We start from the raw sequence: 26,528 nt of genomic DNA, 5'->3' as shown, positions 1-26,528 counted from the left end.
TAGTCGGCTATTATATCACTTATATCGCAGGTGAATTACATTTGTGGTTCTCCAAAATTTGACATTCTTGCAGTAATAATATAGCTTGCATTGTATCAGAAGGATTTACAGGTTCAAAGTTATGGTTTTCACTCCTCCAAAGTCTTTGTGAAGACAATTGAAAATTGTAATAAGATTCTTGGTTCATAAGCGAAAAAGCGAAAAAGCAAGACTGCCAGAGTTCAGAGTCTGGTTGAGGTGGTTGAGGTGCTACTGCAACAGTTTGGCATGCAGATACAATGCACTTTAATAAAGCACACAGATGCCAAAGTAACAGTAGGCTACTAAACATCTTGTCATTTTTATAATGCAAAAGAAACGGTGAATATAAGCAGGCCTAAGATATTAGTATCACTCACAATTTAAATTCTACTTAAAATAATTTGCTGCACGTTGTGATAACAGATATTTTCTTACCATGAGTTAAAGTATTGTTTATAGAGTTAAGGGGGAAAGGGGTTGTAATTTGATGCCATTGTTTACAGGGTAAAGACTCTTCATAGTCATAGGCCAAAGTTCTTATCCTATTTCCAAATAGTTTTGGAGCAAATAGTGTTGCATGACTTACCCTTCTATGGCACAAGGCCCAAAATTGTGAGGTGTCACTCCCATGCAGCCCAAAGTCACTTCTACAACTGGCAGCACTAAATCAACTTTGCCATGCCGGAGCAAACCATCTGTGTACTCTCTGTGGCCCCTGCAACGTTCATGTCACACTGACCTGGCTGGACTTTAAAGTCACAGTGGGAGGAGAAACTTTACACAACTCAAAATAACTAGTTTGGAAATAATGCTGGTCACAGAAAATGTGTAACAGTTCAGAGTAATGCCCTGTGTTGTTTTCCAGCCTGCCCAGAAAGTGTCTGTGAATGCCACAGAGGGATGAGGAAAAGACTAAACTATTTTTCCCCCTGCAGCCTTACATAACCTTCAAAAAATCATGTTCAAAAGAGGCCATCTGATTCTGCTTTTACGGAGCTCTGGTGGTTGCAACAAGTGGTTTGATGGACAGGGAGCGTTTGGTTTTCATTAGATTGTCTCGACACTGACCCCCTGCCCCATCGTACAGTAATATGAAACCAGCCTTCTGGCAGACGCACTTTGCGGAAGAGAGCCGAGCAGAGCTGATGCAGTCTGCACTGCTTCCACTACCCGGTGCGCAGGCTGGACTGCGCTGCTGCACACCGCACCAGAGCCTACCCGAGTAGTAACACACTACCGAGACGTGCAATGGCAGAAAAGTAGTGTACCCGGGCATAGATGGTAAACCTGTGCTGTCTTCGCTGAGGGATTATTTGTGTGTTTTTCTTCCTCCTGGAGGAGTGATATCGCAGCCATGGCGTGCTGTCAGACTCCCAGACGTTTACGCAGAGGCGACCTGGGCTGCGCTCCTCTGCTGGCTGCTGCGCTGCTCAGTCTGCTGCTCGCAGGGATGCAACAAACCACAGCGTTTCCCTCCTGGAGGTTAGAGGTATGCTGTGAGCCCTTTATGACCGATTAGAGCTGTCACTGCACGTCTGCAGGTGCAATTTATTGTGTGCTTTAAAAGTATTAAGTTAGCCTGTATTAGCCAAGCTCCATTCAAAACTCCATTCTGCAACTTAACACGTGCTCTACATTTCCGTGCAGCTAATATCTATGACTTGAAAGTATTAGAAATATAAAAATGAACGATTGGATTCGGCAGATAGTTTGCTGTATTGCTGTTGCACGAGGCAGCACTTATTATAAACAGTTAGCAGCCTTCTTTTTAAAGTTTATTGTTCAGCTCTTATCCCCCGTCTAATACAGTTGTAGTCATGAAACCCAATCAGAGTTATAATCATGTCATTAAGTGGTACTTTGTGGATCCTGGTACTCTGAATTCAGCACAAGTACACAAATATGAATACCCTGCCCTAACATGTGTTGTACAAGCTGTCAAAATTGGCAGTCAGTAAAATAAGATACATTTATAATATATTTCTCTGGTCCTCAGAAGGAACATATCATGACAATCACAAATCAGTCCATTGACATGTCAAAGCCTCAGCATCATTCACATATTTGGCTTCACTGACTGCCCTATATGATGCAGAAGTTCCCAACTTTTAAACACTTAGGCCACTGAATATGCTGATATTTCCGTCATTTGTCCTGTCTCTCAAAACGTATAATTAGCTGCACATCATCAGATGAAATCACTTTGTGAAAGCTACCCATGGCAGAACGCATCACATTTAATTAGTGTCTCTGGTGGAGAAGTTAAAGGAGTCCCATAATTAGATTAGAGCATGGAACGGATCCCTGTACAGTAATAACTTCAGTGGATTGGATAAATGTGTTCTTCTATCACTGCCACCCACCCACTGTGAAACAGAGCCGGAGGGATAACTGGATGTCATTTCCTTTGCCACAAACTCTCATTATGTGTCAATCAAGACTGCTGAGGATTACATAAGTGCCTTAGATACGCTTCTTAGGCTATACAGCGTGAGTAAAAAGCATATAAGAGTGTAAATGTTTCAATTTATGGATAAAATGGGTTAAAATGCAGTCAGAAGGTATTAATGTGTTATTCTTTCATGTTCACTGGATGCATGATGCAAAATTCACAGATGTATAAAATATGCAAAGACAGACGCAAAAAAAACTATATTACTGTGTTATACTGTATTAATTAACACTATTATCAATGGTTGCCTTTGTATTTCTACCGTCTTCACAATGTTTTATCTTGTGCTTCGCTGCATTTTCAAGCTGGGAAGAAATGTTGAGTGAAAGTTCATCTGACAGTTTGTGTTTTAAATCCATCTTTTAAAAAAACGATGGATAAAAATCATAATCCCCGTTTCATCCGTCTCTGGCAGTCTCAGGCCGAACTCTTCCAGACTCTCTCTAGGATCCTCAGGGATTAATCCTCGGATGTTTTGCCGTCTTTGTCAGCGCTCACCACTGGCTTCAAGGTTTAGTCTAGCGGGCTTGTTTCATCCCCTCATGGTTTATGGTTCATCTTTAGTCGTGCCAAAGCGAGATTAGATTTGCAGTGATTATAACAACACAGGATACAGAAAGATCTGCACTGGCCTGAGTACATTAAACACTTCATAAATCTACGAACACAAGACTCAGCTGTGTCAACCAAGGTCAGCTGAGGTTTGCTGTATTAAACAGTGACCGGTGCGTTTAATGCATAGCAGGAACTTTATGTAAAACATCAGAGAAGGAAAGGTCATTAAGTTCTACAGCAGCGTGGACAGTCCGCCAGACTGACTGCCCCTGTGTCACTGTTTTGGTGAGGAAATGAAGGAAGTACTGGATCTATTTGTTTTGACTGGGCGAAGCAGGAACAGGAACCAGAGGATTGGGTGTAGAATACAAAGTGGAGGGAGCAGCTTTGATATTCGCTCCCCGCCTTCAGTATTTTTCCCCAGTGAGAAAACGCTGGGCCATAGGTTGCATATGTTGTGGCCAGTTCAACCAGAGACTAAATTTCCACGCTTAGGCTATATTTCAGTTTTTTTGTGTGTTCCGAAGAAGTGAAAAAATCAAATTCACCACCCCCTGCCCAGCAAAAAAGCCAGCAAAAAAGATAAATGTTGTGCAGCAGAAATAGATTTGTCTTGCTCTCCTCTGCTCTTTATCATCTTGAAACCACTACCTTAAATGCTGTTGCAATGCTTTTCACCCTTGTGTATCATTGTACGAGCTGTTAAAGCAGCAACCGCTAGGATCTTAGTTTTGTTCTCTTTGGCGACACTTGTGGCAATAAGCGGTCACTGCAGCTCTAACAGACGTCCAAACAGGGTTTCCACAGTTTGTCTTTATCTGTACATCAAACTTTTTTAAGTTGCACTTGCTTTTGAAATTTCATAATGTCATCAATCTTTTCTTGATTTGATGGGCGATATTTACCATTTATACAAAACTGAGCAGAGACCAGAGAAACAGTATGTCGCTTCTGCTTACTCGCTCAATGTTGGGTGATGGATGCAGCTTTAAATATTTCCCAGGAGTGATGACTGGGCGCCCAGTTTGTAACACTAAAGAAGACTGAACTTATTCAGAAAAATAAGGTGATTGAAGAGACATTTATTCAGCTGAAAATCTTCTTGGTTATTACCTTTAGATCTTGGTATGCTTTATACCTACCAGTTCAAACAGAGTTCTTAAACTTTTCCTTGAAGGGCACACTAGTAGACAAAGGTTTGAAATCCCGTCTACCTGGCTGAGGAGGTTCTTCAGTTTTGCCTTAAATGTAGTCGGCAACGTCTCGCACCGTCTGAACTACCCCTACTTATCATAAGGGTGTCTGAAACAAGAGTGGTAAAAGTAAAAAGGGGGGGTTGTTATGTTAAAGGAAAATAGACTTAAAAGTCCCAAATGATAAGAAATATGATTGTTAAATGTTTATATGGACATGGAAACACACTGCATTAATCTGGTAGAATTTCCTATAACAAGCAAAAAGATATCACGATGTATGTTTTTTTCCAATATTGTGCAGCCCCAGTGGGTGAAATAAAACACTGCGAGTACTCGACCAATCAGAAACGATCAGCACTGCAGGCCCTGCCCTGAAAGTTCCTGGACCTTTGGAAAGTACTAACCCCCGAGCAGGGACTTACTGGAAGTAAATTTAGACCCTGGTTCTTGCTGTCGAACTTCTGTTCCTCAAAAGGTTCCTTTAGTTCCTGGGGAAAGTTCCTGCTGTCGCAAAGCACCGATAGAGTTGCACTAGATTGTACTTAGTGAAAGTATCAGAAATAGTAGGCGCTGGTTTGGTTCAGAGGCTACAGTCTTCCATGCAGCGGCTGCAGATTCGACTCCTGCCCTCGGCTTTTTGCTGCATGTTATACCCCACTCTCTTCTCCATGTCTCTCTTCAGCTTTTCCTGTCTAATAAAGGCAAAAAAAAAAAGAAAATAAAGTGTCACAAATAGTTATGAGAACAATGAATGAAAGAGCTTGAGCGAGACTGTCAAATCTTGCCTACTCCATCAGCTCCACACATCTGGCCAATCACAGTAAAGTCAGCTTCACAGATGGATTGACGGTTTTGGAAGAACTTCAAATTCTGACTTTTCCTACGAAGTTTGACTTAGCTTGAAGCATATTACGGCCTTTACACTTCTCAATGCAGCCCGTCAGTTGTTGCCAGGCTCTCTTCATCACCTCACATCTGACACCCGATGTCAATAAACAGAAAGTCTTCTCACTCTCGATTCCATCATGGTCTCTCTTGGTCAGCATCACACATTTCAAGTGTTGATTAGTAGATATATTACCCAAACCTATCTCCATAAAAAGTTATAGAGTACTGTTCTGGAATACTGCAGCCAAGGCAAACCACAACTAAGCTGTGAATATTCACTGAACACTTAAGCACCAGACAGCATTTCCATTGTATAAAAACAGGTCATGCTATATAAAGATGGACGATGCACCTCGATCTCCTCTCATTGTACATATTGGAAGCAAAAATACCCCCGAGGTGGGCGCTGGCATCTTGCGCTGGTGATGTCTCTTGGAGCCAGAGTCTGCGCAGTAGAGATCAGCATCTGTTAACATGGAGGAGGCGGGCTTTATGACCTATACTGCAGCCAGTCAGAAGGGGGCGATAGAGATGTCTTTGCTTCACTTTTGGGGAGCTGTCATGTTGTCCATCTTTTTATACAGTATATGGACACAACCATCGACACAACATAATCTGTGTATAATCTTCTGTTCCTGTAAGATTAAATGCCCCTGCATGAAAATCTCTTACATTCAGGGTCAGGTTCAGTTCCTTGCTCCATGCCAGTGTGCGGTGATTAATTAAAGGTTTCTCTTTGTCCAAGGAAGAAGCGTACACCACTGTGTTGCTCATCGGGATGCGCAAAGAGGCCCGGACACAAGTGCTTCACCTCTCCAGGAACAAGCGCTACACCCTCACCCCCGAGCAGCTCAAATGGGACAAGTTCAAGCTAACATACAAGTATTCATTTGCAAATCTTCCTGTTGTCAACACAACACAGTTTAAATACACTGGAAAATTGTAAAACAGATGAGTGGGAGTATGTTGGTTTTGGCTGGTTGAGTGGAGTTAGATGAGTTATTTTTCAAATGAAGTAGGCATCGCCAACTTAAAGATCTTTAAATCAGACTTGTTGACGAGGGTTAGCTGCACCTTAATGAGATCATTCAAGCACAATTAAAGAGCTTGTCAATAGCCTCTTATCCCATGTCGGTCAGGATTTAAATTGAAGGCTGTAGGACAAAAACACCTGACAGCGATTGCCTTACAGAAGTCTTTGCTTACAAAGAGGTAAATAAAGAAGTACATGTTGGACCTTCACAGCCACAATGCAGTAGCTTATCTACAACACATTTGGATTGGGCTCCACTTATTGTTTGGAGACGATCCAGTGATACTTTATCATTTCTGAAAGAAAGTTATCTATAAGGTCCGAAGAAGATTAGATTGAACTGTCGAGGTTTTGCATGATCCAACAAGCTTTACTGGACTGTAGAAAAGTAGAAAATGAGCCAAATATCAGTCATTTCTGAATAAGTAAATTAGTATTTTTATCTATTTTACATTAACAGTGATCGTAACCAACTAATCAATATCTAATTCCCTTTAAAAGTATCCATATCAGTCCAGCCAAGATATAAGAGAGTATCAAGTCCCAGTAATGGAGCTGTACTTGGAGTGCATGTGGGATTTCTGCTCTGTCTGAACAGTAGCCATTGTGTTTTGGCAGATGCCTCTGCTGTAGAGGAATGTGTGTAGAGCCCAGTATTAACTACATAATGCTGTTGTCTCCGAGCAGGTTGCTCTCCTACCCTACAAACTTGATAAATGCCAGTGACACGCGTCGAGGCATTGCCAAGGCGTTTGGCATGTGGAGCGACGTCTCGCCGTTCAGCTTCAGAGAGGTGCCAGCTGACCAAGAAGCAGACATTAAGATCGGTGGGTACTCTGCATGTGGCTGCATCAATCCCCAACAGATGTTCCTTGGCTCGGAGCTCCAGACTTCTGCTTTGTCGTTGCTGTTTTTCTCTCCGTGCTGTCATCGCAGAGATTTCAGCATCCTCCAAACCTACTAAATCACACTGCCGCGACTATATTACCAAGCTTATATTCCACATGATTCATAATTCTAACTGAAAAAAACAAATGCTTAACAACTTCCATACATGTCAGCCCATGCCGAAGCAGTCTAAATTATGCTTTATCTGTCCCTTTGGGTGCAAACTCCAGGGTCCTGCATAAATTCTCAGTGACAGTTCGAGGTATGGTTGTCATCCTGCGGGGTGAAAGCTGAAGCTGAAGCTCTGTCTTTTGTAATTCATCATTCCTCCTGTTGTTGTCTTCACAGAGCAGAAATAATGGAATCAGGGTTTCCCTCCTCGGCTCTGAGGTATATCTGTCTCTCTCTCTCCGTCTGTCTTGGCAGGTTTCTACCCCGTCAACCACACAGACTGTCTGCAGTCCTACTTGCACCATTGTTTCGACGGCATCACAGGAGAGTTGGCTCACGCTTTCTTCCCGCCAACTGGCGAGATCCACTTTGACGACCACGAGTACTGGATTCTGGGAAACATGCGCTTTAGCTGGAAGAAAGGCATGTGTCTTTATCATGTTTGTGGAAATTGCTCATATTTAACCCCCGAGGTGATGGATGCAGCAGACTCTGAGCTGAACAGCTCATGGGGTGCTCTGCTACTGAAAATAATCAACAGTATCTGTTTTGCAGGGGTTTGGCTGACGGATCTTGTCCATGTGGCAACTCATGAAATCGGCCATGTCCTGGGACTCATGCATTCTATGGACCCAAAAGCTATAATGCACCTGAATGCAACTCTGACAGGGCGCAAGCTAATCACACAGGATGAGGTGTGGGGTATGCACCGTCTCTACGGTATGTTCACAAGCCTTATGGTCCACGTTTTTCTACCAGAAGATGAATAGAGAAAGTTAATTTTTTGTATATATCTGGGATGTTGTCAGCCATCCAGGACATGGAACATCCAGAACTAGTAAACAAATCAATTGACTTAATTGGTGTTGAAAACATTTTGCACTTCATCCAAAAGGTGATCCACTGAAGCCAATTCCAGTTCTCATGCTTGGATCAGACTACTTGTTAGGCCTGATAGCACGACCTGACAGACCACAAACATCTTGACAAATGGACGAGCACCAGAACTCTCATGCAATTTTTCCAAGTCTGACAACCTGACAACAGGTTCATGATGTTGGGATAAACTTTGAACATGCCAAAACCAAAGCCAATAGATGTTTTTGCTGCTGGCAGGTGGAACACTTGAATTGGTCCCTGGCACCACCGTCCCTATCACCTGCACACTCAAGAAAGTCATGAAAGACAGCAAATTATGATTGGTTGTAGATGGAAATGACTTTCTGCCAAGTCAAGGCAAGAATTCAAGACATGAAGTGATGGAGTGCTCTGACACAGTGGCCTTCTCAAAGGGCAAAAACATGGTCTGGTCCGGGCATTAGAAGAATTAGACGTACTGATGTTTAAAGAACTGATGTCTCAGCCAGATTAGGGACCACCCTTGTTTGTCTTTAAAGACAGAAACTGAAAGCCAACGTGGCATTAATGAATTTAGTATAAACTACTCATGATTCATCATTAGTGTGTATAATAGTGAGTCATTTTCAGTGGAACCAAAAGCAGTTCAGGGATCCAAATACTTTTGCTGCTGACTGAGAGCTGTTGTCTGATCTCTCCTACTCACCCCATCTCCCCCTCTTTCCCCCAGGATGTTTGGATCGGTTATTTATCTGTCCAGCCTGGGCTCGAAAAGGCTATTGCGACAGCAAGCGCAAGCTGATGCAGAAGCACTGTCCCTCCAGCTGTGATTTCTGTTACGGTAAGACGCAGCAGCAGCAGTTCAGGGGGAAAAAAATCTTTTCTCTCAATTGAGCAGCGCAAGGAGCTGCTGTGAACCGTTTGCCAATGGAGCAACGGGAGCCAACAGGTCCAGCCATGCAGAGCTGCGATGGAGGTTTTCAAGAATCTGATTTGAAGGGAGATTACACTTGCCTCTGGAAGAGTTTGTGTTTAGTTCTTCAGAATACTAGATCTCCCCTGGGAGGCAATGTGTGTTTTAGCCCAGGACACGTCCAGAGCAGATTAGAGCAGGTACCTGTGTTGTTGATAACACATCAGCGATCTGACAGCCTGTGCCCCTTTTTGTTTATCGTGGGACACGCTGGTGCTGAGTTCTCCTTTTGCACAACAGGAAATGGCTCCTCTAAACCATCAAAGCCAATAGATTGTTGCGGCTCTCCGAGATTTTTTTTGTCTGCAACAAGGGACAGTGTGGAGCGAGGCAAGAGGATACGATTCCTGGCTCGCAGTAATCTGTTCCTCATTGTTGATTGGGAGACGTTGTACGGCTGTGGAAAATTCCTGAGTGACTCCAAACCGCTGGAATTTCAGACTGTGGCTTGAGGGTTAGAGACACACAAGGTCAATTTGGATTTTTGCGGCATTAACGAGAGCGACTGTTTTTTAAGCAGACTTTAAGTTAATCACAAGACGGCCTGTTGTGTTTGTCAGAAACCAGATGGGAGATATTATATTGATAAGACCGCCGGTAGTCCAGGGGGTTATAAAAAGAGTATTGAGTGTCTGATTTGATAAGGTTTAATCAAAATTTTGACAGTCATCCGTGTTTCGGAAGCTTCTTTGTGATGGAAAGTCATGACGTCTCCAGATTATGTAATACACTGAGTTATAAGATAACCTCTTTGTTTCTCTCAGATATTTGCTGTGTGATCAAGATCGTTAAAACTCTGATCGTTGCTTCATACTTTGGCGCATTAGCTGAATTATCTCCCCTCAATCCATTCCAGAATTCCCTTTCCCCACCGTGGCTCCCACCCCGACACCTCCGAGGACCAAACACAAGCTGGTCGTCGAGGGGAAGAAGCTCACTTTTCGCTGCGGGAAGAAAATAGCATCAAAGAAAGGCAAAGTACAGTGAGTATCTCCCAAACGTGTAAGAAGTGGACATAGCCACTGTGAAGTGAAGCCAATCAACCAGAAAACAACCCTACTTCTCAGCTGATTAATTTGATAATGTTTGGAGATGCTACTAAGCAGGATAGAGGCTTAAAAATGTACCAGGAACTTTTAGTTCCAGGAGTTTCTCCTCAAGGAACTAAATAGTTCCTGTGGCCCACAGTTGTCTGCAGTTCCACAGCGGCCAAAAGTCCCGGGAAGATTATGCAAATCAGGCCAATGACATATGGAGAAGAAATAAAGTAACTGCCCTACACCGCCAGTCCAGTAGGTGGCGGTAAGAAGAAGATGAAGGCCATACAACAAAGATGACGTCATAAAACGTGACAAACGGGCCATATCATCATTTGTGCGACACTACTGTTAGCCTGTTAGCATGGAGGAGATTGAACTTGTTTGGATTGCAAATGGATTCACTGAATCAACAATCAATCAACAATCTTGAAGCACGATGATAACAGTGAGCTTGCAGCTGCAGTCTTCCAATCAGAAACAATGAGCACTGCAGGCCCCACCCTGAAAGTTCCTGGGCCTTTGGAAAGTACTACCCCCAGATTAGGGACTTTTCATAGGGTAAATCAATTACCCAGAACTAAATTTAGACCCTGGTTCCTGCTAAATACACAGAGTTCCTCAAAAGATTCCTAGTTCCTGCTGTCAAAAAGCACCTTATGGCTCTAATAAAACAAGATGCCAATAGCCAAATAACAAATGCAAGGCTTCAAAAAACAAGAAAACAACTGATGACATCGCAATGTTTAAGTCCACTCCAAACTTACAACAGTAATGCTAATATTTGATTTCACCGAGCGCCGTCTAACGTCTGACCTCTCTTTCAGCTGGTACAAGGACGGGGAGTTGCTGCAGTTCTCTCACCCGAACTACATCTCACTGAAAGACGACCACATTACTATAGTGGCCAACGCCATCAACGAAGGCACATACACCTGCATTGTGAAGAAAAAGGAAAAAGTTCTCACAAACTACTCGTGGAGAGTACGCGTGCGCTTCTGAAGGCCGCCCCAGCGCTCTCCACACTGAACTGGACTCATTCAAACACACGGTCACAAGACGACCTCATTCACTAGGGCACATATTTTGGGGTTTTTCAGAACCGTCTTTCCACGTTCAACTGTCTATCTTTTGCGTTTTAATATGTACAAATAATAAATGACCCGTTACAAGTAGAGTTTTAGTGATATACTACCTGACTGTGAAAAGCTGTTCATGACAGACGGTGCGGTTTGCATTTTATTTGGTGATGAAAAACCCTTGTAGCTGTCGTCATCTGTTTGGGACAATAACGTCGACTCTGGCATCATTAAGCCTGGATGTCTCCATATACCTCGTGCTGCTAATGCAGTAATGATTTCCAAGGCCACCCAGGGTTGTTGGGGTGTCCCCAGCAAAAAAGGGACCAACTTAGATATCACTGTGGTTCAATTCAAAAGACAAGCCAAGTTGGAAATAGATAGAAGTATCAAATGAACACGAAATCTACCACTATAGGTCCCTGGGAAAAAAGTGTCATCCAAAAAATATCAATCATTTAAGGTGCATGAAAAAGATACAGAAGCTCTTGCTCAGATGAGTGCCATTTAAATAATTTACGCACTGACCAAAGTAAGCTACTAAAGCCAGAGTAAGCAATGTTGTCTACAGCCTTTGGAACTATTTGGACTTTAAACCGCATATGGAACACCTCAGACGTCTAGCTTACTTTACTAGCCTCACATTGAAGCCAGCAGTCTGTCTCCAGAGACTGAGCCGTCAGTTCCACTAGCAGCTCTCCGTCCAAGCTTATTCAACACATCAGGTGTAATAATCTGCAGAAGGGCTCCGGTGGGGGCTGGGGGATAGATAAAACTGATTAATGAACATTTCCATTTAGCGCTGGCTCTGGTCTTCTCAAGGCGAGGGGACTTTTCTGCGCCTGTTCCAGTTAAAGCAGCGAGTGGTCTTGCAAGGAAATTAAACTGTACTGTTTATTTTGCTTGGGATAAAAATCAAAGAATTTATTGGTTTAATTCTGAAGTCGTAGAGCCATTTAAAAACAAAGGCAGAGAGACGTCTGGGCCTCTTTTCCCCCGAAAGAACAAAGTACTGAGACAAAGTGTGCAGTGCAAAGAATGACATCACTGTTGGACAGCGACTACCAAGCTGGGTTCAAGGCTGGATTTTTTTTTAGGCTCAACTTCCTTTAATTTTTTTCTCTTCTCTGGCAGCGTGCAATTGTGTTTGCATAGTTTGGACAGAATTTATAAATATAGAGAAAACTGCAGACAAAACAAAGTTTCAAACTTTATTTCTAGCAAAAACAGTTTCCCCCTTTCATGAAGTGACCTGACAGCCCTAAGTAAATGTCTGACATAATGCTGGATGGAGCACACAGCCAATGCTGCATCATTATACAGTAGCTCAGGCAGCCAGGAAATACCAACCATTTAGAAAATCTGCTCCTCTCATGAAGTATACACAGGAATAAAAACAAAAAGCGCTAAACCTCCAACAGATGTTTGGTTTGGTGTGTCTTCTCTTCAGAAGCTAAAATGACCACATTAAAATGGTGAAATCGCTTGAAAATAAAGAGAAGAAGCAGAAAAGTTGAAGAAAAATTCAACATGTTTGTAGCCACCAGTCTTGCTGTGAAACAGTCCTGACTATTTGGTGATAGTTTATCAGATGATGATCTGGTTTTCAGTTTTAATCCAGTGACACTGTCCAGTTCCAAAAGAAGTCCCAGAACTCTTTGCTCCCTCTTCTCAGTTCGACAGCCAGGTGTCCCGCAGTTTTTGGACTCAGAATTTGAGGCTAAATCCTGGACCGACGGCAGACGCTCCCTGGTTGCTGGTTGTCAGGTGGAAGCCTGTGTCTTTAAGGTCATCGTCACCCTGCAGAGATTATGGAAACAAACATTACTCATGGTTGCTGACTACACTCAGTTTGTTACTTTGTAAATATCACTCAGTTACATTTCTTGCATATTTATTATAGAACTGATCGATACAACACTGGTTACTTTGGAAAAACCCTTAACCTGAAAGGGCTCTGATGAGACATTTTGATTGTACTCCACACAAGTATGCATGAATTTGTTTATTTACAATATTATTGTAGTTATTATTGTCTTGGGTTCAGTGGAGTTATAATGTTTCAAGACAAGAATGTTTCACCGAGACTCAGCTTTTCCACCTTGACAAGAATAAAACTGAGATAAACAACCAAAAGTCTTGTCTTTAAATGGTCTAATTTGTTGGTAAAAAAGCAAAATAAACACTTTCTCCATTTAAAAATATCAGTATCAGGTTTAAGCTTCTGGGTGGGTAGGCCTACTGGTGAAAACATTAGGGACTAAAAGGTGCTCATCATGGAAAACACAAGGAGGAAATAACCGGACACAAAGCAGAAGCCTGTACCTCTGTAATCTATTTAACACAGACAGCGTTCAGAAAGCCTGGTAGCCGTATGTAATGGAGAAAGTGGAGCCTAATGTCCTTACCAGCTGACTGTAGCCCAGGCCTCCCTCGGGTGGACGAGGACTGGTGCCTCTCTTCACCCTCTGCTGCTCGCTCTTGGCGGGCCAGGTGGGGAACATGGACGGGTCGATGGGCAGCGGCGTCTCGCGGAAGTACTCGTGCTTGAGCGCCTCGTCTGATAGGATCCTCTTACTGGGGCAGTAGGTGAGGAATCTGGAAAAAGTGAATGATCGTGTTATGGAGTCAAATAGATGCTTATACACTTGAGTGATGTTACAATGAGGAAGCACACAGAACTGCTGGCTCAGATAATTTTGAGGACTTTTCTTTGTGTAAAGAGTATTAGTTAAAATTGTAAAACTTTGGAATTTACAAAAACACATTGAATTGATTTAGGTAAACAGGTATTCTGGTTCTCATATAGAAAACATCCTGGACCCAAGATGCAGCCCTGACATGAGGTGCAAGTCACGTGTCTTAATAGTATATGACAGGATGAACACAGCATAATAGGAGCTGCTTAATTGTGATAATTGGCTTTCTTAGTGCGTCTGATTAGGATAGTAAACTTGCAGTATGTTTGATCTTGAGGCCCTGTATTGGGCTAACCTTATTATTGCACTTCCAACAGTTTGAAGCGGTCAATAAAGGACCTTGTGAAAGATACACCACTTTGCCCCACACTTCCTTGTGATATTCCAAACATCCCTGTGGTATCTACATGCGAAACTCTACCTCTAAACTTCTTACACACCGTTCTGTCTGAAGCTGTTCTAAAAAGCCTTCCTGTGTTGACCTCCTGTGGTCTTAATCTGTAGTTGGGTAAACGCCTCGTGAGTCTTCTGACAGCTGGAAGGTTTCAGCCACGCTGGACCTATGCCAACCTTCCACTGAACTGTGATTCCTCCGGCTGCACAATGGACATGCGGTTACCATCCTACGCATCTGTGAGGCGACGGGGCGGTATGTTTTTGTCATTTACAGGTGTAGGAAAAACAGCTCTGTGGGTGGGTTAAGATCGGAGAGGAGAGCTGAAGAACTCTGTCTCTGCTCTTTGCAGCTGCTAAACAATGCTGATCTCTGGAATGTGTGCGAAAGAGTAATGAACACATTAATCGCTATGTGAAAATGATTTTCCGTATTAAATGTGTGTTATTTGTAAAACATTTTCCTGTAGTGTGGAGCATCACCATGGTGAGTGTGTGTGAGGGAACAAGGAGATGGAACAGGACTGCTGCTGAGGCATGTTGATGAATTACAAGTCCGCTGCCGTTGTCATGTTTTAAGTCAGCTTGCCAGAAATGCACTGCCTGAGCTGGAAAGAGTCTCAGGCTCTGACAGGGAAGCAATGCGTTCATCCAAGTAAGGCAATTTCCAGTGTACGATTCATGCTGCTGATATCAGTGGTTGATATTTGGCATTCATTGAATTTATATTTCAATCAATAATGATTCAAAATACCTATGTTTATATTTACTACAAACAATACAATAACACAGATTAATCAAGCTGACATTTTATACCTCGTCATTTTCTCCCTAATTTTTTGGAACAAATATCTAGACGATTACTCAGATGCCTTAACATATAGTGGTTTACGAAGAAACCACCACAGTTGTCCATACACAGTGCATTCAGCTTAACAGTCTGCATGCACGACAATATCTTCGCTGCATCAATGCTTTGCAGTCAAGAGCATTGTCAGCAATTAGCGGTTGTTAGGTGTTAGCTTTGTAGTGTTAGCTAGTGCTATATTATTATTGAACTTGGTTCCCTCCGCTGACGCTCAACATCTGGCCGCCACTGAAAATAGATCAATCCAATAAAAACGTATTTCCTCTACTATTTATGTTTACTATTACATATAAGAGTCTAAATTACAAAGTTCAAAGGCTTTTGTTGATTTGGGGTTTCCTGCTGCTTTAATTCTCAAGCGAGAAATTCATTTTAGGTGGTGTATTGAGATTCACTAAACACTGCTACACAGTAGGTGGTGGAATGCGCCTTTAAAAATGTTACACAAAAAATAAGTTGGCATATCTTATATCAGAAAAATGCAACATCACATCCCTAATCACACAGAAAACAGTCTGACTTGGATACAGTATAAGGCAGTGCAGCGTTTCTGAGGTGTAGTGCTGTGTGTATGTTCTGTGTGGAATAAGACAGCCTCAAGAATCCTACTTGTTCATGAGGTCAAATCCTTGGTCTGAGAGCAGCGCTCCAAAGCGTTTTCGCAGGTTGTTGTAGGGATACTCTGTGAAAGTCATCTTCTTCACAGCGGGCAGCTCGCTGTAGCCGGGCCAGATCTTCTCGCTTGGTGACCCCAGATCCTACAGACAACACACACAAGTCAGCAGACAGCACACTGTTAGCGCAGGGAGAAATGGATATGACATCTAAATGTATTCATCAACCACAGACACAGAGCAGTCCTAAGTGTATTTCAATACTGTAATTCATCAGTGGTAAAGACTGTAGGATGACTTGGGAGGCCTGAATGACATCAGCTGTCATGTTGGATGCACATCGTCTACTTAAAAATCATTCAGCCAACTAATAGGGTTTTTCCACAGGCCCAGGTCAGCCCACTTTAGCTGCACTGTGATGACATGCAGAGGATAACCGCACTGAGCAGCCGAACACAGCCAACCCCCGACAGACTACTCGGCACAGCTGAGTCCTCAGCGGCTGAACTAATGTGTGTCTATGCTGCAGACTAGACACAAAGCTCTGCTTTAAAAGTCTGTGTTCAGCTCTCATTACTGTTATAGTTTCTACCCAAACTTCTGTGGTTTGGAGTTTACTTGACTTCTGTGTGCCTGTTTGTCATTTCAGATTTCAGCTTTATTTAACCGTAAACCTTTTTCCCGTTACTAACAGCCTCTAAAGCTGTGCTACAGAAAAGGTCTAAACAACCAAATAGATTCTGTGCTATTTTGTCAAAAGTTTGACATATTGCAGCTCCCTGGATTTTGATTCTAATAGATATTGTATTGTATATAGGAATAGTACAGACAGCCACAGTGAGCTGAAGGTGAGCGGCTCTTAAAATGGTTTGTGACGAGCACACCTTCAACATGTCATCAAGGTCAGAAACATAAGTTGCTGCTTCATGAAATGGAAAAACACTCAAACCTGCCAGCACGGCATGGTTTGGCACAATTACATGTCCAACTTTGGAAAAACCTGATATGCTAAACTTTTCAGTTTCATAACTTCATCAGCCAAGTTAATGGCTACCAACAGCGCCACCCTGTGGTCGATTACTGAACTCTTCACTGACCTACTCTGACTGACAACACTTGGAAAAGATTTACAGGCTGTTAGGAGAAACTTAACACATTATGTTGTGGATTTACTGCATTTTATGAGAGCAAAATGAGGCATTTACCTTGAAAATCTTGTTAATTTGGTCGATTTCAGATTTTCCAGGGAAGAGTGGTTTCTGGGTGAGGAGCTCGCCAAATATGCAGCCCACTGACCACATGTCCACAGCTGTGGAGTACTCCTGCGGAGTGAAGAACAAACACAGTGGCAGTCTGCAGAAACAGAGTAGACAGTCTGCCTGGCACACTTCTACATCGGAGTCTTCTAGTGCGTGAAAGTGGATGTGTTCCGATGGTCGGCTGGATCTCTGCCATCTGGCTGTGTAAGTCATATACTGTAAAACTCAAATGTTTTTAGTGGTATCAGGTTGCTTATAAACCAAATCTTTCACAGATGTTTTATTTTCTTTTGGAAATCTGTGTAAACTTATCAATCAAGAAAACCACATCCAAGAAAATCACATCAATATCTGTGGTATCAGCTATTCAATAGCTTTTTCATCTGGTGCAGAAGAAGTGCAGAAGTGTGAACTTGAATTCTCACCTTGGCTCCAAGCAGCAGCTCTGGTGATCTGTACCACAGGGTCACCACCACAGGGGTGTAGGGCTTCAGGGGGGAACCATACTCCCGAGCCAAACCAAAGTCACCAATCTACAGTTGAAGACATTTACTCACATTAACAACACTAAATTGCATTTTGGGTACAAGAACAATACCTTTGCATTGGTAGGATAAATGAGTATTCACTTTGGTTCAGCAGGGTAGAAATAAAAACCGCTGCAGTGTGACTCATATTTTCTACTGTCAGCATAAAATTCACACTGACAAATGTCAGTAAAAGCCTGGTTTATTTACACATGGACTCTCTGCTGTTCAGTTTTGCCAGAAATTCATGCTCTAATTGACTTTTAGTAATCAGGTGTTGTTTGTTCAACTGTGCCTCAGAGCTGCTAGCTAGGGAGAAAGATTTGCATCAAAGATGAACTGAAGAATATCCTTTTCGGAGTTTCTGTACACGTCCAAACTATGGATGAATATAAAAAAATAATATTATTATATATATTTAAAAGTAAGGCTTCATTATATTTCTGACAAATGTTTATGCCAGCACTGATGCTATATTTAACCACCTTTGAATCGACTGTTTCTTATTTAACTTGCTGTGGACTCCCTGAGCTCACAGGCCTGACTGAGAACCAAGGACAGTCCCAGCATACCTTGAGGATCCCCTTGTGGCTCAGCAGCAGGTTGGATGTCTTTAGATCACGATGGAGAATCCAGTTATCGTGGAGATGTCGGACGCCTCGGAGCAGCTGAATCATCAGAGTCTTTACCTCACCTGAAAGAGAAACATCCCGATTTAACTGAGCCGTTCTGAGGCATAGAAGAGACATTTAAAGCTAACCCCATAAATAAATATGGATAAAGACAGATTACATTTCACTGGAATTTTTAGACACAGAGAAATGAACCAGAACTCAACAGTGTCTCATGTTACCTGGTAGGAAAGGCTGCTTCATGGTTTCCATCAGACTCTTCAGGTCATGTTCTACATAGTTCATCACGATGTAGATCTTGTCCATATTACTTCCAACAACTATTTCCTAAAAGAGAGGAAAAGCCGTGTTGGATTTAGCCAAAACACTTCAGGATATGAATCAGCCAATCAAAGTGTCAATAGGTCATTTTAAAGTTCCCTTACCCTCACTGTGACGATGTTTGGGTGCTGAGCTTTCAGGATTGTGTTGATTTCTCTTAAAGAGGTGATGGGGAAGCCCTCCTTCTCCTTTTCCATCTTTAACCGCTTCAAGGCCACAATTTCATCTGCAAACATGACACCATATTCATTACTTCACCTATAAAACTATTCAAGAAACATAAAATCAAATGGGCCGGCCTTTTTCTTTTCATACCCGTCTTCTTGTCCTTGGCTCTGTACACCACACCGTAGGTTCCCTCCTCTATTCGGTTCAAGCACTGGAATTCCTCAACACTGCGACAACCCTGAAAAGCAACACAGGATTTAATTAAAGGCCCCAATATAATGCCAACACGCATTAATGATAAAATAGATCTAAACTACTCATGGCTTAGCCGATGAACATTTGCTTCATGTTGGTACTGACCTGTAAAGCAGGCAGGTATTTGGGCAGCTCCTTCTTCAGCTCCACAGGTGAGATGGGGGGCGAGTCTGGGATGTAGTTCTCTTCAGGGGTGGGGGAGCGAGAATGAGTTTGAGACTGCGGTGTGGGGTCGCCGTCTCCTGCTTCATCCTCCTCTTCCTCCTCCTCTTCCCCCATGTCCTCACCGCTCTCCTCAGAGTCATGATCGAAGCGGGACTCTGGCACTGCGGGGTGAAAGGTGAAATCAGTTAAGCTATGGGGAGGGAATGTGAGATGCTATCATTTGGATTTGGAGTGGTCAAGACCAACACATTTTTTCTTGAGGCCTTTTTCAGGGTTACTGTTATTATGTTTTTGATGCCATTATTTGGACTAAATATTAACTGATTGTGATTCAATTTACACATAATAGGCAGCTTCATTCCAAAAGTATTGTAAATGGTCCTAAAAAGCAAGCATTTTGTGTCTGCAAACAATTTTAAATATACGTTTTTTACTGCCTATGCAATCTCGGATCCCATAGGCTATCGTGTACGACGATATGGTCTCTAGGGAAAAGGTGAACATGCTGGGTATGTAGCCAGCAGTTAGCGATAAACAACTTCCAGTCAAGACTTCCTTTTCCACGTGCTGAACTGTTACAGAATAAGAAACCGTTTTTCTTGTGATTGACTTTAAGTTAAGGTTTTACTTTTCTCGAAATTTCAACATCATGATGCAGATTTGTAAAAAGTAAAAATGAAGCTTTGTCAGGTCTGTCCTCAAGAGGAGAAAACTACTTTTAAAATGCTCATTTATTGAACGGAGTTTGGATCGATAATTTCTGATGCATTCGAGAAAGTCAGGAACTCTAAACTCTGAATAGCTTTCGTGACACAGCATCAAGGGAATTTATCTCAAGTTGCTCAAGTTGCTGCAGACATCTGTTAAAAGAGATTAATAAGAAGGTAGATCATCATCAGATAGCCGCTGATGGGAGGCGGGATGTCATTACGGTGCATTACGTTCCGGCTGCTTTTGCTCACAGGGACTGTTGTTCCTGCAGACGCCGCAGCCTGCTGATACGCGATTGGTCAATATTACTTGGACTACAAGCACAGTACAAACGGAAACCAGAACACTTGCCATCCCTAAAAGCCATGTCCCTGCCTACAGATTCTACATTTCTATGTAGAATCTGTAAACAGGGATTACTGCTTATGTGACTTTTCTCTAGTTGATGCAACAAAACAATACAAACAAGGACCTTGCTTGACCTTTACTTACTACGGCTGTAGCTGCTCATATTCTTACTTAGATTTTTTACTTGTATCATAGAAGGACAATAAAAAATGTTGCGTAGTGTTAGTCTCTGTATCACTGACACTGAAGGCCCTGTTTTGGCGACGGGGCGACCTTTTCATTTTCATCTGGGTACAGATTGTTCCTTTAAGAAAGCTGAAGAAAAGACTCCTGGGAAGGCATTTTATTAACCTTCAAGAGCAGAATAATAAATAAAAACTCCCAAAAGTTCAGCAGACAAAGCCAAGCTTTTACTGATCCAAATATGATTTATGTACTCTCTCAAGGCCGTGCAGCTCTTCCATCTAAAACTATTTCTGGGTAAAAACCGTAGAACTATTTTGAAGTGCAGTTTGTTTGTATCATGAGAGTAACTTTGCGATACAGCTTTTAGTAACTAGCCAATTATTATTATTATTATTATTATTATTATTATTATTATCTCAAAGTGGCATTAGAAAAACTAAATTCACAGACGTCCGAGTTGACATTTTACCCACCTGCAGGAATGTGATTTCCATTTTCCCTCTCCTCCTCAAAGTCGTCATCTGACTGCTCATCTTCACTCACATCCTCTGAAAGAAGAAGCCAATGTGTTAGACGTGTGATGAAGTTTACTTATACTGAAAACTTGGATATAATGCACAGCAGTGGGGCAGTCAGAAACAGTTTTACCTGCACTCTGCTCAGACCTGCCAGAGCCTGATACAGACTCCTCTTCCCCTTCCTCTTCTTCCCCCTCGCTCTGGCTGCTGGACTCCTCTTCATCGTCATCGTCGTCCTCCTCTTCGTCAGAGCCTGATCCAGAAGCTAGAGAAGGTGAATGAGACGTGAGAGTACTGATACTAACACTACCATGTCATCTTGCATGTTTATTGTTCTGGCTGTTGTGTGTTGGCACTGGTACATTCCTATAGTGTTTATGAACCACTTATTGCTTCATGTAAAGTTCAAAGCTGTAATGACAAAATGTATTGTAAAATATGTAACTGTCTTCATCCAATCATCTGAAGTGACAATGTCCTAAAGAGATTAGGCCTCCCATGAGTGTTTAGCTGGTCACAGTCATGTAACAACACTTTTGGAGTATATTCATGTGTAATGGGTTATGCAGTTTATATAATGTATTACCGATGGAGGACTCTGCAGAGCTGGTCTTTCTCTCACTGTCACTGATGTCCTGGAGGTCTGTGAGCAGGTCTTTGCCCTCTGGCTTCTCATCCTTTGATGCTGCAGACAAATAGCAACATGAGCTATGCTGAAACGTATATAATGATCTTCAGGAGTCATTACACAGGACAAAAAATAAGCATAAATATAATAAATGCAAATACAATTGTTTTTAAAGACTAAAAAATATTGGTAAACTCACTTGCACATTTCCGTGGTTCACTGTGTTCAGATCGGTCCCGGGGAACACGGGGAGGACTTCGGCTGCGGTGACTTTGTTTCTGCTTGTCGTCATACTCATCAGGGAGCATCCGATGGTGAGTCGGCACTGTAGACAGGAAAGTCTCTTAGTATTTACTGCTGCAGATTTTTCATTACAGTTTCAAGGGTTTGAAGAACACAATGATTATGATAATTACTAGGAAGGAAATCTGGATGCTTTGAGTTTGATTCATCAACAAAGTGTTCAACACTGTGGGAAACATTATTCCTTTTCTTTCTGCAAGTGAAATGAGTAGATTGATAACAATCTCATCCATGGGTGTAGCAGTATGCTGGTGTCACAGTACACAATGCTATGAAAATAAACAGACATCATACCATGTTTAGATGCTTATCTTCAATATTGAATTTTACAGTATTAGTGATAAATTATAATCAATATTTTGTTTTGAGATTATAAGTGTTCATTCAACTAAAGAAATTCCCTTTAGTTTCAGTCCATTGGGGTCATTATGTCTGATAGCGATATAAATAATTGTGTAATATAGTATACTGTGGTTATGGTAGTTGTACCCTGAATCCTGCTATGGCAACCCTTATCTAATACATCAACTACAGAGCTGGAATCAGGACATGTTTAGCCTAGCTTAGCCTAAAGACTGAAGGCAGACGGAAACAGTTAGTCTTGCTCTATACAAAGTAATAAAAAATCCTAACCATCTCGTCGACCACCTCGCTCTTTGCGTCGCTCCTCAGCCCTCCTCTCCCGATCCTTTAGCTCACGCTGCTCTTTCTGCTGTTCGCGCAGCTTTCGGTCCCGTTCACGCTGGCGCTCCAGCTGTTCCAGCCGGTCCCTGTGGTCCAAAAAAAACCCAGGAGAGTCCAATCGAGGTCTGTCCAGACAACCAAAAGGTCAATCTTGTCATTGTTTGATTTGTTAAAGCTTACGCAAACATACAGTTAGTTTATGGCTGCAGAATTGTTTTATTCACAGATGTACTCATTAACATATTGTACAACATCTTGGGTCTGTTGCTTGGTGAATTCACTTGTGTTTATAAAATAAAACAGCTTAAATTTGCCATCTGGATTAAAAGTGGGAAAAGCTCCAGTAAACTGTGTGTGAGTTATTTTTAGCAAGAGGTGATTTGTGTATACACAAAATAGAGGCCCTGAACACATGTATATGTATTAAACTCAAGCAATTATAAAAAAAACCAAATACTTCTGTGCCTAAATTATTTTGTCATGTTATTTATTATGTGGTGCTGTTCCAGTGTCTGTGCTCACCTCTCTCTGCGTGAATGAGCTCTGGCCTGTTCCCTTCGTTTTTGCCTCTCCCAGTCTCGCCGGGCTTTGTCTTCTTCCCATTGACGCTTCCTGCGTTCGCTCTCTCGCTCTTTTTCTTTGTCTTTTGGTCGTGCATGTTTCCCTGCTGTGGAAATAAAAGCCATAAGTGGAAGCAGATTTGAGAAAACATTTCGAAACATTTTGTATTCAGCTGTGAAACACATGTTAGTGTTTATATCATTAAGCAGCTCTCCCACACCTCCTTCGGCAGAGTGACTGCGATGCCGTCTTTTATCTTTTCTCTTCTCCTCCTTTCTGTGGTGAGATTTGTCTTTTCTCGCTATTTGTTGCGGGGGCTTAATTGCGAGTGATTCATCTTCCTCTCCCCTGCATAAAGTAAAGAAAACATTGTGAGACTCTGAAGAGTCATTGACACACAACACATTTATATTGAAATTGGACTATTTCATCTTTATTTCAACCTTTAAGAATGCACTGTCCTGAACTGATAGTCAACATATTTAATGGTGTTTGTTTCCCACAGTTCCTCATACCTGTCCTCTGTTGAGTCTTCCCGTGTGTACGGGGAATTACGAATTGTTATTTCCATTCTTTGATCCCGTAGTTCTCCTTCCTCCGGAGTGTCTCGTTTGGCTTCCCGATCATCCGCCTGTGGAACAGGGCCCTGGGTGAACTGTGTAAGACAAGATGGGCAGAATGGGTTGTTACAGAAACATCTATAAAACACCATTAGATGGAATAAGAAAGTTAGTACTAATGATGCATGTGCAATGCACTCATCATTAAGTTAAACAAAATTCTTGAAAAAATGTTTTGTGTGTGTTTACATATATGGAGAGAGTGAGAGAGAGGGAGAAGATGTTGTTGCCACTAGAACGTCAAACTTCTATGTTAAAAGCAAAATAATCATAGGATCGTTTAGAATATGTTTTTTTATGTATTCAAGTCTAAAGTCATTGCAAAATCGGTCATCCCTACTATAACCATTTGTTTTTTGTTTCGCAAATTTACCATGTAGAGTTTGAATCAAAAAATTTTACACATATTTCAACACCATATCAACATGTATGTGTCATATGGGCCCAGTGTTTTATAGTTAGTAATAGTTTATTTGAAGAAAAGGGACAATGTACACCAAAAAAGTTTTCAAAAAATGTAAATGCACCCCAGTTAGCCGAAGCCGGCTAGCTTTCAGCAGTAGTCCCTTTTGCCAGATGTTGTTAGCATTTTAAAACAACAAAAACAATTCAATAGGCACAATAGTTAAAAATGGTAGTAAAAATTGTTTGAGATGAAAAAAATAGTCTAGTGATAAAAACATACATTACAGACAAGGTTAACAAAGACAACATGAGTGGACAGAATCCACAATGAGATACTTTACATTTTTATGGCGCTTGGGGTCTGTTCTCTCTTCTAATTCTCGTCTGCGTTTCTTCTCTAGCAGGATTTCGTCAAGAGTTTTTACTTTCCAGGTGTCCTTTTCGTCCCCCATCAGCGTCCACTCACCACCGCCTGCTCAACATTACACACAAACAACATATGATTAGTTGAAGTATTTATTAATTTACAGTTCAGCTTCATGTGAATCGTGAATAGTGAGGTTAGCATGGATACATAATGTCCTTCAGTTGTCATTACTAAATCCGTTTATCATCAATTTAAGTGTCAAGGAAGTTGTTATATAAGACCACTGGTGAAGTTCATTATGAGGGACTCTTTCAGTTTGCTGAATAGCTTCCAGTTTGATCAAAAGGTAAAAATTGACAAATTGAATGATTTAAATTTAAAGTCTGAGCTTCAAATGCCGTGATGTAAATCAGCAGTTGTTTGATATGAACAGTAATTCACCCGCCGTTTGTTGAGATCATCAAGTGACTAAGTGTACCCACTACATACACGCTCACTGCAAACGTGTTTAGTGGTTATGTTTACATAACAAAGTTACAGCAAAAACAAATAATACCCTACATTTCGAGTTTAGTTTAGTAGGCTTTACGTAACCGTTACTTTACCGTTGAGCATCACAACACCACGCTAACTTTAGCAAAAAGGCCAGTTAGGGAGACGTAAACAGCTCGATTAGGTTACACTTGCTTCTGAATTAACCAGAGGGTAATGGTAAAGACGCAGCACTGACCAGCATCTCACATCAAACTGTACGTTATTTACGTCTCACATTGAGCACGTTTTGATTGTGGGACAATTGGGGATGCTAACACATTAGCTAGCTAGCTAACGTCAGCCAACTAGCCTAACTTAGCATGAACGACAGTTGCTAAACTATTTCTATAGCTAATTACGTGATTATAAAAATACTGATTAGTGCAATTGGTACAGCTGTGCACCACGGAACCTATAACTGTATTCGTAGCGCTAGTTACCGACGTAATTACAGTGAATGATTATATCAACCAACGGGCATGTAAGAGTGCTAAACAAACCTGAAATATGCGCAGCAGGATTCTGGCACACCGGAAGTCTCAAACGTGTTAGGAACGTCTGTAAAGGTTCCGGTATGAAACAAATACTTCCTCACTATAAAGTAAGTAAGTAATATAATATAATACAACATAATATAATATCATATAATATCATATCATATCATATAATATAATATAAAAAGTGATGGGATAGTCCACAGATTGAATATAAATATATGTATACATACAGATGAGGCTGAAGTTGGCTTTAGATTCACAGCTTTCGATTGGAATTTCCCGGTCCACTTTAAAAGCGTCATAACACCTATAGATGGCATCTTTCAGTAATTTTCAAACTCATAAACGCACAAAAAACAAAAAGTAGGGGGAAGATGAAATGAAAATAAATAGAAATGGTCATTCTCTAGACCAGGTTCAGATTAAAAACCACTATACTTAGACTTGTCATATCTAGACTAGATAAACAAGGAGACTCCAGACATTCACTGGCTGGGGATGCCAGAAAGAGAGCCATTTTTGAACTTTCGTAAACTCCCCCCCCCCCAAGACTCTCCACTTGCCTACTTTTCTTTCCGACTCCACCTGCTTGGACGCTTCCCAAGAAGGAAAAAAAACGCCATCAACATTTCTCAACTCTGTGTGGCTACAGGTATTTTATTTTAACACATGGCTAGCAATCCCCTCTGACCAATGACTGTTTAAATAGATGGACGACGCGTCTCCATCTGCTCTCATTGTAGGGAATTGATGCCAAAATTCCTCCTCCCCCGTGATAGGCGTTGCCATCTTGTGATGACGACGTCATTTGGAGCCAGGGTCTGCACAGTAGAGAACACACCCATAACTTACCGAAAAAACAGCAATGATCCCGCACGTCGGCGTGTTCAACAGCAGAACAGCTTCTTGTGCTGGTCTGAAGCAGACATTCACAGATATGGAAACTTCAATGACTGTAGTGATTGTTTTAGTTACGTCTTCTCTCGCCGTTCCTCCTCTACTCTGCTAATCCAGAACAGATAAGGATACGGCTTCAGGAGCCGTATTGCTTGTGCTCTCGGTGGGTCATAAGCAGTGCAGGGGACACAGCCGGAACACAGCGCACACGCACCCT

At 41.8% G+C, this 26,528-nt stretch overlaps 2 protein-coding genes across 5 annotated transcripts; one reads left to right on the top strand and one right to left on the bottom strand.

Annotated features, from left to right (window-relative positions):
• The first annotated feature begins 1,165 nt into the window (after positions 1 to 1,165).
• On the top strand, positions 1,166 to 13,287 carry mmp23ba (matrix metallopeptidase 23ba). Its single transcript, XM_069659696.1, has 8 exons — positions 1,166 to 1,510; positions 5,858 to 5,994; positions 6,833 to 6,972; positions 7,460 to 7,627; positions 7,760 to 7,924; positions 8,793 to 8,903; positions 9,892 to 10,018; positions 10,900 to 13,287. The coding sequence occupies exons 1-8, from the start codon at positions 1,376 to 1,378 to the stop codon at positions 11,072 to 11,074; spliced, it is 1,158 nt and encodes a 385-aa protein (XP_069515797.1). The 5' UTR covers positions 1,166 to 1,375; the 3' UTR covers positions 11,075 to 13,287.
• Positions 12,349 to 25,436, bottom strand: cdk11b (cyclin dependent kinase 11B). Of its 4 annotated transcripts, none has more exons than XM_069659692.1 (20): positions 25,418 to 25,436; positions 24,358 to 24,488; positions 23,507 to 23,646; positions 23,212 to 23,339; positions 22,953 to 23,097; positions 22,380 to 22,555; positions 21,643 to 21,768; positions 21,402 to 21,500; positions 20,946 to 21,080; positions 20,771 to 20,845; positions 18,993 to 19,213; positions 18,780 to 18,870; positions 18,569 to 18,690; positions 18,365 to 18,470; positions 18,084 to 18,205; positions 17,410 to 17,517; positions 16,931 to 17,047; positions 15,721 to 15,869; positions 13,560 to 13,749; positions 12,349 to 12,951 (listed from the first exon to the last, which is right to left on the bottom strand). In XM_069659692.1, exons 2-20 carry the CDS (start codon positions 24,466 to 24,468, stop codon positions 12,859 to 12,861), a joined length of 2,454 nt encoding a protein of 817 aa, XP_069515793.1. In that variant the 5' UTR covers positions 24,469 to 24,488; positions 25,418 to 25,436; the 3' UTR covers positions 12,349 to 12,858. The 4 variants fall into 4 exon arrangements, with proteins under 4 accessions (XP_069515793.1, XP_069515795.1, XP_069515794.1 ...); XM_069659694.1 differs by having other exon boundaries at positions 22,380 to 22,516; XM_069659693.1 differs by having other exon boundaries at positions 22,953 to 23,094.
• Positions 25,437 to 26,528: the final 1,092 nt, after the last annotated feature.

Source organism: Semicossyphus pulcher, unplaced genomic scaffold (genome assembly GCF_022749685.1).
Source record: "Semicossyphus pulcher isolate SPU_LCO1_2020_fin unplaced genomic scaffold, fSemPul1.0.p SCAF_13, whole genome shotgun sequence".
In the NCBI taxonomy this organism is placed as follows: domain Eukaryota; kingdom Metazoa; phylum Chordata; class Actinopteri; order Labriformes; family Labridae; genus Semicossyphus; species Semicossyphus pulcher.
Note: the sequence above shows the minus strand (reverse complement) of the source record. Positions and strands in the feature narration are given on the sequence as shown.

What these genes read in the sequence shown, in the direction of transcription:
- cdk11b (XM_069659692.1), bottom strand. Translation starts at nt 24,468, where the DNA reads ATGGGGGACGAAAAGGACACCTGGAAAGTAAAAACTCTTGACGAAATC. An exon ending in CAGGTCTGAGCAGAGTGCAG is followed by an intron (nt 20,846 to 20,945) that starts GTAAAACTGTTT and finishes TTCTTCTTTCAG; the next exon opens with AGGATGTGAGTGAAGATGAG. An exon ending in TGGAAATCACATTCCTGCAG is followed by an intron (nt 19,214 to 20,770) that starts GTGGGTAAAATG and finishes TTCACCCCGCAG; the next exon opens with TGCCAGAGTCCCGCTTCGAT.
- mmp23ba (XM_069659696.1), top strand. Translation starts at nt 1,376, where the DNA reads ATGGCGTGCTGTCAGACTCCCAGACGTTTACGCAGAGGCGACCTGGGC. An exon ending in AGAAGCAGACATTAAGATCG is followed by an intron (nt 6,973 to 7,459) that starts GTGGGTACTCTG and finishes CTGTCTTGGCAG; the next exon opens with GTTTCTACCCCGTCAACCAC. An exon ending in TCAAAGAAAGGCAAAGTACA is followed by an intron (nt 10,019 to 10,899) that starts GTGAGTATCTCC and finishes CCTCTCTTTCAG; the next exon opens with CTGGTACAAGGACGGGGAGT.